General features: G+C 34.1%; 1 protein-coding gene across 10 annotated transcripts in view; it reads right to left on the reverse strand.

Annotated features, from left to right (window-relative positions):
* LOC149539079 (Mitochondrial substrate carrier family protein) overlaps nucleotides 1-12,487 on the reverse strand; it is a 159,732-nt gene extending 147,245 nt beyond the window's left edge. For 5 of the 10 annotated variants that reach the window (XR_016356157.1, XM_089800435.1, XM_089800433.1 and 2 more), the window contains exon 1: nucleotides 12,277-12,430. Coding sequence is in view for 7 of the 10 variants with exons in the window: in XM_089800435.1 (XP_089656561.1) it covers nucleotides 12,277-12,304 (28 nt within the window). In the remaining 3 variants the exon portion in view is untranslated. Of the gene's footprint in view, nucleotides 1-12,276 lie in introns of all 10 variants that reach the window. The other 5 variants (XM_089800432.1, XM_089800431.1, XM_089800434.1 and 2 more) reach the window with 4 other exon arrangements.
* Nucleotides 12,488-13,375: the final 888 nt, after the last annotated feature.

The raw sequence follows: 13,375 nt of genomic DNA on the forward strand, positions 1-13,375 counted from the left end.
TTCACGAAATTGAACAACCCCATGCAATTTTTCACAAATTTGTAGCTAAATTTCTATGTTAGGCATTCTTAATGACGATTTTCGAAGGCAATCGATTATACCTTGAATTGGCCTAACTTTTTCGTCCTACAAATGACATTTTTATGATCGTCGAGTTTTTTTTACTCTCTTGCAAAATCGGCCTTTTCATTCTTGACTGCAAGTGCTCGATTTTTGGTAATCTTCAAGACCTTGATTGATTTTTCTTAATTGTTTTGTTTGATTTTGGTTTTGTTTTAGTACTAGCTTTATTGCTTCTTGAATTCTGCTCATTCCGAGCTATCATAGACTTCATTCTGAGCTATATTATGAGAGATAATAAAGAATTAAGGAACCTACAAGTGGGGAAATAAAGCCCAACTGCAGGTCATTGTTCTTTGTTTAAAAAGCCTGCAATATGGAATCGAAAGTCCACCAAGGCCTCTTTAAGTCATGAAGTTGGATTTTTTTTATGAGTCATTACAACTTGTTTTGAGAAGTATTCACTTGCAATGGAGAGATGAACATCTCCTGTTACATTTGAAATAGCAATTTTGAAGCAACATCAATCGTTTTAATGGAGATTTTATAATGCGAGTGGGGTTTTACAACCCGATTGCATGACTTCCCTTGAACTAAAAATGCTTGTAAAAGACAACACAAAACCCGTATATGCTCTTAAATGCTATTTTACAAGACATTGCAAATGTATTTGAAGTGAAAAGTTCAGTTGTGGCCGGGCATTCAAAGGCTGACTACAAACATTCTTGATAACTTTAAAATATTAAAATGCTTGCAACGCAATCAAAAAGGTTGTTGATGTATTCCTAAGGAAGAATAGTCGTTTTAAAAAGGTGTTGGGTTGTAGTTGTAGTTGGGCTTTTAAAGCTGAACTGCGCTATTTATTTTCTAAGTTGCCAATTCAAGTGTGGATGCGGATGTGAGAATTGAGGGCGCAGATGCATGAAAAAATTGTGGGGGGGCTTGTGTGTATTTTGCAAAGAAATGCAAGAAATATACAAAGTAAAATCATTTGATAGTACGATACTTTAACATTGATCAAGATTCAAGATATATATATATATATAGGGATGAAGTTTAAATTTAACTGCATTTGCTTAAAAGTTTCTATACCGTTTCCCAATTTCATTTTATGCATATCGTTATCCCATTAAAGATCTATTATGTTATTAAATATGAGGGTTTGTTGAGGATCCATTGTGACCTCCTTCTGTCATGCTAAAGACTTAAATTATAATGTTTCCACAGTTCTTCAAAGCTTGAAATAGCTATGAATTAATGTCTAGAGTGTTTATTATAAAAATATGTAAATGTACAGATTGGGTACTCTTTTGGTATTAAAAACTTTCAAGAAAAATCTCTGAATATAGTTCCAGATTTTTTCCTCTGTATGCATGGGTGGATGCTTTGTACAGCAGTTATTCTTTAATCTTGGACCATTTAAAAATTCAAAAAACATTATTGAAAATTTAATAATGTATTAGTTTATGTTAGTAACATTAATACCATGAACAATACAATGATCAATCATGAATACTTTAAAAAGTAAAAGTTTGTAGTTATTTTCTAGCTAGTCTCACAAATATGTGTGGAAATATATTGTTTATTGTTATGAAATCACTCTCATAGAGTTGATGCATGCATTCATTATCATGGAGTCTCAAATGCATCCAAGTTCCCTATGGTTGCCTGTCGGAAGCTCGCCCTGGGCACCTGAAGTATTCACATGCATCTAGGTGCCTGATTGAGGCATTCACATGCATCAGGTGCCTGGGGTGAGCTCCTGGCAAAAACCCACAGGGAACCTGCACCTGCATCAGCCTCTGTGGGCATTCACATCCGCTGCTCCAAGAGGAGCATTGTTAACTAAGTTTACTTTCCACTTTAAAAACTTCACTGCTTGCAATAAGACTCTAAAAGGCCGACGAAAATGAAGGAGGTGTATTTGTAAGTTGTGGTTTCACTTGTAACATCATCTACAAACCCCGACCTGCTCTTTAAATCATAGTTTTCATTAAAAAACAATCTCTAAGTTGCATTGCTGCATGTAAAGCCCATTTAGGGCAGAAGATACAAACTAAAAATGCCTTGTGCTTATCAAATACAAAGCACGTTTTTGCCAAAAGTGTCATTTTTTGCAAACATTGCAAGTCGTCTTGCAACAGCAGATTTAAACTCCATTTTTGGTGTTTGAATCAGTCTTGGAGGTTGCTATTCTCAAATGTTTCAATTTGCATTCATGGAAATTTGTCAAAGGACCATGGAGGACTGCAAATGTTGATCATAGACAAGATTTAGTCTAGTTTTTGTTCCCTATATAGCTGCAATTTGAAGATGATTTGAGGATTTTCTTCTAAGTACAAGACTTCTTTCTCTTCATATTTTTGGTTCTCAAAAAGAGATTGGTGGAGTTTACTGTTTGAGGGTATTATTTTCAAAAACAATACATGTTCTTCCTCAAAATGATTCAAGTTGAAATGCATAGTTTTCTGCCAAAGAAAGAACTTCAAGAATGCATATTTTCTCCACTTGTAAACAGAATTGAAAACCTTGCTTGTAAGTTTATTTTGCCAAAAAAGATCTGAGTTTTTCCCTTGCTTGCAAGTGGGCTTTGAAAATCCAACTGCAAGTGTTTTCCAAACATAAATGAAGTCTCTTTCTCACTTGCAAGTGGTTTTAAAAACCTGATTGCAAGCAATAAAGCTTCAAGTGCACTTGTAATTGGATTTCAAAACTCTGATTATAAGTAAGAAAGGTCTTCTCTTGTATATATATGCACTTGTGCCTCATTTGATAGCAAATACTTGCATTTCATTCACCTGCAATGCTCAAGAAAAACCCTGTAATTCATCTTTTTTCCCATTTAAAAAGTTTATTTGTTCCACTTTCCTTCAAGGTCTAGTTGTCCAACATGCATAGCTTTAGATTTGCAAAGTTCTAGCTTGGTAGAAAGATCAATGACTTGTAAATTGTTAGCCTGTATGATCTACCCAATCAACAGATCATGGCATTTTGCAAATAGATTCCAATACTAAAGAGTGACACGAGGCAAGAACAATCACATGATGGAGTCATTCAAAGAAAGCCAAAGGGATGAGCAATGGAATGGTTGAGAGCATACAATGCTTTCAAGACAAAGATGGAAAGAACTGTTGAAAGGACACTTTTCCAAAAAATGCTTTTGTGATGCAGAATGATCCACAATGCAAGTTCTTATTCCAATTTGAGATGTTTCCACCAAACCTACCATGAAACCTAAGCACATTCATCTTGAAGTATCTTGTAGTAGCATGAAGACCAACAAAGGATGATGTAGTAGGAGTTGTGTCTTTTTAGACACAATTTATTTTCATTATGCATTTTGTAATTGTGTTATTGATTGGGAAACAAGTTGTAATTGCAAGTGACTTTTTCACATGTAAATTTGTTGCATGTAATCAAATTGCATGGTAAGTACATAGGAGTTGCAATTTGAATAATTCAAAGTTTGTTAGGGAATAGATCAAAGTGTGTTAGGTTTTTCCAACCTTTATTCTGTCAGCCCCTTACCTATAAATAAAGGAGGGTGCTCATTGTAATTTTCGTCTTTTGGTAGGGCAAAAAAGCTCTACCCGATTGTATATGCACTCTAAGACTTTGATCTGAGATGTAAACTAGATTACTTTCAATAAAAGAGGCAGGTTGTTTTGAGACTTTGTGCCAATCCAAATTGTTATGTGATGAGATTTTAATGAGTTGATTGTGAGTTTTGGTGCTTAGTGCAAAAGGGATTTGAGCTCATCTTGCAAACTTTGAGTTGCATATAGCATTCAGAGTTATAGTTTGTTTCTATTCCATCTTAAAATGGAAACACCCATCATTTAAGACAATTTAGCTCTCGCCCTTTAGTGACCTTATGGACAATGGATGGATTTGTGCTCAATTAGCTCTTCCTCTCATCTAGTCCTGTTTTTTCCATTTTCATCTATGTACTTTTTGAGACCTCAGGGTTACCCCTTCTGGGGATAACCCTAAAATAGGTCAACCCAGGTCGATCTATTTTGAACTAGGTCAACCTATTCCTTGAGGGCTTTGAGTCTCGAGGCCAATTTTGTCTTGGGGAGTCAAATTTGGAAATTGGGTGACCCCATCAGCTTGCTTTGTTTTTGTGCCCGAAAACTAGTATAAAGGGAAGCCTAGGCACCTCATTTTCACATCATCATGAACATACACACACTTGAGCTCTCAAGCAACTTCAAGCACTCAAGCTAGTAGATTTCCTAAGGCATTTCAACCATTCAAGGATCCTTTTGTGAGCATTTCCTCTTCAAAATCTAGCATTTTGTTGCCCATCAAGAGAGGAGATCTACATTATGGCATTCATCTTCTTCTTTAGTGCACATTTACATCCATGGCTCTATGATGTGGTTCTAGTAGATCCATTGCATTTTTGGAGATTTCCTACACCCTTCATTGCAAATTCAACATCTACAACACACAAGCATTACAAAATCCTTATTGACAAGGGCTTCGTCAAGCAAGGTGAATATTTACATTTGTCTTGCTTCATTTCATGCTTTACATTACATTTCATTTTAAGGTTGATTCCTCAGTCTAGGGCTTAACCAAGACAAGCCCTCCCCAACAAACAAAACCATTTTTTCTTGTACGCAAGAGCAAGATATGTGAATTGTGATTACTGGTCCAAAAACTATTTGTGAAAGCATTTTGGAGAACCTAGGCCAATTTTGTACAGTACCCCGGATACATGTTGATCATCCTGTAAGCATCTAGACACTTTTCCTTAGGGTCAATGTGTTCCTAGAGATCTCAGAAAACAGGGTTTTTTGGGTGTTTTGTCCTAGTTGCAAATCCACAATCAAAATTACAATCACAGTTCCAAATCTAGGATTCTCAGAGTAAAGGGCATCTTCTCTTACATATTTCAAGGTAAGTTCTCCATCCTTCCTTTTGTCTCTTAGCATAGACCTATTTCCATATTTTAATTGGGCTGATTGCATACATTTAGCACCTAGATCTATTTTACTCTTGTCATTAAAATCAATTGGTTCAATTTACATTCACATTCACATCTTAAAGTTAATTAACATTGCATGAAGAGGACTTGCTTGTGTACTTCCTTGATAAGATTTGGGTTTAGTATTGGCATTCCTTCATCCTTCTTGGGTTCTGCTAATCTAACTTGGGTTATATTGAGAGTTATGTTTGGAAGCCCCTTTTTCTCTCGTATTGAATGGCTTAGTGTGAAAATGGTTGGTTAATGAATTTATCTCATCTAGTTTATATTATTAAATTCATTTGCCATTAAACAGTTTCCACCTTTGATCTTGCAAGTTTTGAGCTGCTTGTTACATTTGAAGCTATTGTAGAGCACACAAACAAGGAGGTGACTTGCAAACCTTGTGACGCTTTTACTTTCTTAGTTTGTGTATACAAGGTGATATATGTACTAGAAACTTTGAGCTGCACATGTATTTCATTCTCATTCTCAAAATCTTATAAGGAGTCACGAAAAGACTTTCCGCTCTCATGTGTTTCTTGATTACATAAAATGTTGGTACACTGAAGATTATTCTTACATCTAATCTTTTGTTCATTGAAATTATTGGTCCAATAGATACCATGTAAGTATATTACACTATTGCTTTACAATTATATTGCAATAATAACATCTATTCTGAAATAAGAGAATAAGATGAATGTCCTGCCCTATTTTAGGTTAGTATAAATAGTAGTTAAGTGTTTTGTTGATTCCAATAGCAATACGAGGGGGAGTCTTCCCTGAGAAATAGGAGAGAATGTGTCTCACATGTTGTGGCTAGAACCAATGTCTTACAATCGATCCTAAAAAAATTTGATTGCAAAACATCTGTAGTTTTGTAAGTTGTGGTCACAATGACTTACAAAATCTCCAACCAACATGTAGAGATTCTTGCTTTCTTATGTGTGAAGAAAACTTGTGTATTTGATCTTTGAACTCTTTGGTTTGGTTAGAACTCTTAGTTGCCTTACTATGACTTTGTGTAGAATTATTTAATTTATATCTTGTTGACTTGGGATGGCCATAAGTAGAATTATTTAATTTGAATTTTTTACTTCAGATGGCCTTGAGTAGATTTAGTTGATTTGAATATTTTCACTTGAGATGGCTCTGAGTAGTAATTTTTTTAACTTGATATGGCCTTGTGTAGATTTATTTGACTTAAATACTACTCACTTGAGATGGCCTTGTGTAGAAATATTTGATTTAAATCGTTTGGACTTGAGATGGCCTTGTAAATGATTACTAAGCTGCACAAGGTCCTCTCCCCCGCACCCCCGAAAAAGTTCAAACTGGTTCGCAGTTCTAGTCCGGTTCGGACTTGGTTCGACCAGGAAACTGTTTTTGCCCTGTGGATTCAATCGAGTTCAAACTGGGATCGAACCTAGGTGAACCAACACCCAAAATTTTGAACCCAGTTCGGACCCGCAGTGAACTAGCCCCACTGACGGCTGGAAAGTGTTTTTTAGGCAAAAATTAAATGTTTTTTGGCGTCCACAACCCTAAAAGTTGTTATGAATTGCTTTTGGTGGCCTCTCACTATCATTTTATTACGAAGATTGAAGATTGAAGAACTTAGAATATTAATAGATTTTCATTCCATTAGTTGAACAATGAGCGTGAAACAATGATACTTGAACTTGATATTTTAAATGTTTTGAATCTTTGATGTTGAAGTCGATTGAACTATGTTACTATATGATGGTATGATCACTATGATTACAAGTTTAACTGTTTATGGTGTTTTCAAGTTTTTGTTGTTTAAATGTGTTTATGCTACTATGCTACATTCTAATTTTATCTCATGCTTCATAAAAATGTATGTGTGTATAATTTTAACATGTTTTTGTACTAATGAACCCAAATTTCTTTCCAAAATTTTGACGAACTTGCAAACCCGAATTGGCAACTTAGAATGATTGCCCCTTTTGTATTGAACCACAAATGGTTGGTTGGGTTACAAGTAAACCTTGTGTAAATCCATATGTGCCTTGAGAGAGGCCATAAGTGTGGGATCTTCTTATGTCTTTGTAAGATGCCACTTGTGAGCATCTTTGTTTGTCTTGTGTCCCTTGTGGATGTCTTGATTTAAACTTAGACTCATAATTAGATTTATGACTCTTCTCCTTGACAATTACGATTGACTGGGGTAGCATGGGCATCAATTGTTCTCGATGATGTCATACAATTGGAAAGTAGTTCTTTTTATTGGCCTTCTCAATGGATTCTCACTTGGATTCCATCCATGGTGTTTCTAAAGATCATTCATTTATTGAAGTTGAATAAAGTCTTGTAGTTCAAATTAATTCTTTTGATTTTTGCTCATTAATGTTGAGAATTATGAAGTTGTGTGTTTGTATCTTATAGAAGAAATTTTATACTTAAATTTTTGGACATTGATATTATAAAGGGTTTCTAACCTATTGCCAAATGTTTGTTATAAAATGTTATGGTACTAGTCTCTTGTTAGATTCAATTGTGATTGGTTGGGCTTTAGTGCAGGTAAATTATGTTTGTATATCAAATTTATACATTTTGTTCAAGTTTTGTGTAGTTCTTGTAAAAACTTGCATCTATGTTGTTTACTTGTGTGAATCTCAATTCATCCTTTGTGAATTTTTCTAGTAGTGTATAGTAATCATAATTGTCATTGTCATTTTGGTTGTCTAGCTAGACATATCATAAAACTCGTGTAAATTACATTTCTAGACTTTGTAAAATTCTTGAGAAACACAAAATTGTGGTCACCTCTAGAGTTTGTGGTAGAATTTGGGTTTTGCTATGTAATTTTTCTATCACAGTAGCATCTATATAATGGCTTCCAAAACATTTTAACATTTTTTAATATCATTTTTGCTTATTTGACAAAAAAAATTGTGTGCACAAAGTTATGAACAATATTTTCCAAATTTGTGCATGGGATTAATAATTTAGAAAAAGCATGTTGGGAAGATTTATTTGCATGATTAGGAAGCTTTTGGGGTGCTTATCACTATTTCATATGTGATAATCATTGTGACCCTATGCATTAAGTTTAAATCATTTTCAGTTCTCTAGTCATTCTTCCATCTATAATTATAGAATGCTTAATAACAATACCAACAGATTGCTGGTCCAACATTCAGTAAACCAAAGGCCAAAATAGGACCACATTAGCTCAAACCAAGTCTATCAAATGGTGGGCATAGAAAAGGAGAGGTTTGTCAATTCCTCTATAGTTTTAGTCAATCATGAAGAATAAGCTTACTTCTCAGCAATCAAAGAAATTGGGAATTAGGTATAGTGTCTTGTGACTGTAGACTCAACAAAGACTCTTGTCGCAAATTGGGATGTTGATCCCAAATATGCCATAAATTTTGATCACAAAAAGGAATAGCAGAGATTGCTTGGAGTTCCATTGGATAAGGCAAACCCTCATATTGAGAGTGACTCGATCTCAAACTCTGATCTGGTACAACCAAAATAACACCTAGCTACTTAGAACAATTTTTAATTTGGTATAATGTTTTTTATATTTTTTAAATTGTTTTTGTACTTGCAGCTATTTGGTGTGTTATTTATACATACATAGACAATGAAAACAATGATTTTTTGTTGATTTGTATGTCCATTCTCGATTGAACTCTAATGTTTTTTAATTATATAATCAGGGTTAGGGTTAGGGCCCTGATCCCAAATAGAAAACAGCATAACTTAGAGCATCGCATAGAGCAAATACATCAATAAACCCCATGAACATCCAACAAAAAATAACCAGGCTGGGCAGCAGCAAAACCCATCAAAATCTACCATAAATATTATTGAATACAGTTATGTAATATAGTTATCTAATATATAGTGCATTCCTTATTATGTGAATAATTTGAATTTACTATATTTTCAAATCTTCCCTAATTTTTAACTATACCTACAAAAAGGTTTCTCATCCCTTGCCATCCCCATCATGGGATCATTGTTGAAAACAGAATTTTTATCATATGTTTGTCAAGTGCATAGGTGATAAACTTAAGAACTTACAAAGTAATCAACTCCATAATTTAGAACTTTGTAAAATTTATTCATTTTTCAATTTTTTTAATCTGTTTTTGTCATTCAAAGTTTTATTGCTTCAATTTTTTATTTAAAAAACCATAATATTTTCTTTCAAGTGACAACCTTTGGTCGAAGTTGGTGAATAAAGAAATAACCCAATGAATTATTGTTTGAGGCCATGGGCAAAGCCAAGGAGGCCATAATGCATTATAGTGAAGGTCCAACAAAAGAAAATATAAACCCATCTCGCATATACTTGATCAAAGGTGAAACATGGGACTCCACCACCATGTACATGCTACAATCTACTACTTGAATCCTAAGTTTTCCTTTCCCAAGTCTTTAGGACAAATGAGGATATTACAGATGACCTCAGCACATGAATAGATAGGATGATGCCAAATGAAGCTCATAGAGTTACAATACTTGTGAAGTCTGGGACTTACAAGAGTATGGAGTTTTTTAGCTATACATAGTTAAAGGAGAATGACCCTAAAGCTAGGTTAAGGAACTAATCCCTTCAAAACTTAAATTATAGTCTTCTAGACAGTGCACATATTTAATAACTGCAAATGTAGTTTAGTTAGAAAGTTCTAAATTTGCAGATTTGTGATGGAAAAGATTACAGTGCAAAACACCAAACTTTCAAGGCCTTGCCATTCACATTTTGGGCCAATCATGCAGTGCTTCTATGTGCAGAGTGATTCAAGCGTGTTTGGGATCATTTGTGTGAAGAAGCACAACAAATCAACTCAAAAACATCTTAATGACATGTGCTTTACAACCTTTGTCTTTGCCTCAGGAAGGCAAAGGGAAAAAAAGTCCCATAATATGATTGATTTATATTATATAAGTTTATTGATATTCAGATTGGATTGCCAGGGATGTGGAGGCCATTTTTTTGTGAAGGAGGTTGCATATTCGGAAATCAAAACAGCAGCATGGACAGTGAATATAGAATCACAAGTACAGGTAAAAGAATAAGCATCAACAGGGGCTTTGTTAGGTAATGTCCATTATATGTTTGAGTATGATATTACTCTTAAATAGAAATCTTTACCACTTGAGTGGTATGTCCCCATCTTTACCCTAATAATGCAATAGCAATAAATCACATCAGTGGTCAATGCTTGGCAGACCTTGGGTATGGATAGTTAGAAGATAGTTAGTGGCTAGTTGTACATAGAAAGTAAGAGTTCAAGTAGATAGATGCATGCTCTTTTGATAAAGAATCAATAAGCATCAAGTGCATCATGGAAAATCGTGAAGTCATATCAATTATATGATTTTCCTAGTTGGCATCAAAAGGCAGAGCATAATGTGATATGAGAATGAGTCATGAAAGAAATATGGTGTTTAATGTCAATATGAATGTCACCTCACACATAAAGAGTATCCATGGCAATACAAACTTTGCAAAAATCATAATACAATGGTGAAATGATGAAGATAGCAATAAGAATGTTGAAGTTATAATATCTCATAGAGGCTCATCACATTGATCACAAGGGCAAGTGCTCTTCAATATCTCTACCCTATCAAGAGTGAAGAATATCATCTAGTTATAATATGTCAATCAGCAAAAGGATGTCTCACTTCAGCCAATAAGACTAAAATAAAATGACCAAACAGAAAGCATGGATTGCATATATAGACATTACTATCATTTTATCTATTTTATATATCCTTAAATGGTTGCTCTCTTAAGAAATTGAACTAGCGTCAAACCCACTGCATATATAAGGTATGTAATTAGGAAGGGCACCATTATTGCAAGTGTATAAATATTAAAGACAAATCAAAATCAGAAACAGCATTATACCACTATAAGTGGAACCAGTCCTATAGCAATATATCAGGAGCAGCAGATCATCATATCACAATAAGCAATATTTGAAAGATAATTGCATATGTTTAAGGATCAAAATCAGACACAGCGATAGCATCATTTTGAACTTTTCTTGCAAGTTTTCATTAACAGATGAAGAATAGCAAATAAATAACTATGAGCAATAGTAATTATAGTGAGAGTAGGAATAGATTGTAGCTTACTTACACTGTCATATCAGAGACAGCTACCAATCTCAATAGTTGCACAGTTCAATTTAAAGATCATCCTTGCATAATTGTTATCAGTCATATCAGAAACAGCAGAGATAATCGTAACATTGTTGCATTGCACTAAGTGCAGCTATATAGACCAAAATCATCTTACATATACCTAGTCGTTGTATCAGAGATAGCAGTGGCATTGTTCTCATATATCATATCAATTGTATAACATAAGAACAATCATTTAAAAGTGGTACCGTAGACTATTATTCTTACATCAATCATTATCAGTTTTAAGTGTTATTTGAGACTTTAAAGAAAGAAGTCTTTTTCAATTGAGTTTTGTAAGTTATTTGTAACTATTTCCCACGTTTTAATAAAAGGAGACATTACATCAAGGGCATTATCAATGAGGAGCTTGTACTGGAAAAGACATTCGTAAACAAATTTATATGGATTTATAAGTTTTTATGACAATGACAATGGATCTATCATCATATCATATATGAGACTGTAAAAAGCAATTTACTCTTTTTCATATTAAGTTTATTTACAAATTTATGTATTTTTAATATACTCAAATTTTTGGAGAGCCAAATTTGAGTCAAAATTCTATGCCTTCCAAGTATTTGCAATTTTATGTTTTTGAATCATGGATGAAACAAGTCATTCAACTGAACAGTGAGCAGTAAAAGGCTCATTTATGACCAAAAACCCAAAGAAATTTAAACTAGTAAGATTGTTGTTCACTGGGAAATATGCTAGACCTGTCTAGAGGCCACCACGGTTTCATTTTTCTGGTGAATATTATAACTAAAATGCATTCTAGTAATGAATATTGAGAGTATATAGAAAGGTATGCAATGTTTATTTAAAAATATAAACATAACTAGAAACCCTAAGGCAGTCTAACTCTGGTTTGAAATGAAGCTCTGTGTCTCATAAATCTGTTGTACATGTGCAGATTTCAAAAATAGCGTCAACATTTGAAATTCATGATTTGTCTCATAATTCAATGAAACAGCAAAAGAGCAATAATGTGGCAGAAATATCATTTCATTTACAATAAATATACAAGTGTAACTTTAACTGTATAATGTACAAACAGAAACCTGCTAAAGAAGATGGAGAAGGCGCCATTGTAAATAAACTTTGAACTAATATTCACTAAGTCCCGTTGCTTCCCTTGGGGGCGGAACCTGCCGAACCAGAGACAAGCAGGATACAAACATCCCTTCGTGACAAATTAGAAGTGTTTGTGAATTATTAAGTTGCTTAGCGTGGGGTCCTATGCACGCTCTTCCTCAAAAAAAAAAATGTGGTGGTGGTAGATTTTCCCAGGAATATTTTAAAGCTTTGGGTTTAATAAAAAAATTGTATTCAAGATTAAGTTCTGAAATTCTTGTAAATTTGGGGGGGTGGATACAAGATTAGATTTGGTGAGTTGCACGATATTTAAACTCAAACAAAACATTTAATGTAGAGGCTCTTTAGTCACTCGACCTACTCTCATATATTATGAGGGTATGAAGTAATATAGGGATATCCCTGCCTTTCATCCATGCTTACCTACTCTCATATATTATGAGGGTACGAAGTAATATAGGGATATCCCTGCCTTTCATCCATGCTTTTGTTACTATCTCAAGTGTGAATTGAATTGTACAAGTGATACAAAGAATCAAAGGAGTGGCATTGACAACAACCAAGTTGTGATGTGATGTGCTTTTAAGACCTTGAATTGGAGAGGAGCCTCTGACCAAGAAGACTTAGTGTAAGTAGTAAAGTGGCTCATCCCTTTGTAGTATCCATGAGCACAAGAAAAGTTGTGAGAAGAAAATAAAGACAAAGGCACTCTTGGCAATACTAGAAGGGGTGTTACTTTAGTAGTGTTCAAGCAACTCCTAAAGATAAGTCACTTCTAGATCAATCATGTGGGCTTGCACTTGAACTTGTAATAAAAAAATTACAAAACATGATAGCTTTAGAATAAGGAGAAATATTTTGATCATTAGTATAATGAGCAAAAATAGGAAAAAAGTTATGTTCCCAAATCCTTATTAAAATTACATCCGAAAAGCATGTCAAATCTTATTATATTTATGGGGAATGTAAGGTCAAACCCCTAGAAGAGACATATTCCAAGGGAAAGGTTCCAATTCCAACCTAAAAGGTTGACAGAAATCACAAACCAATTTTCAATGTTGTTGA

This window comes from Cupressus sempervirens, chromosome 9, assembly GCF_028749045.1.
Source record: "Cupressus sempervirens isolate cs-2001-9-10 chromosome 9, ASM2874904v1, whole genome shotgun sequence".
Lineage (NCBI taxonomy): Eukaryota > Viridiplantae > Streptophyta > Pinopsida > Cupressales > Cupressaceae > Cupressus > Cupressus sempervirens.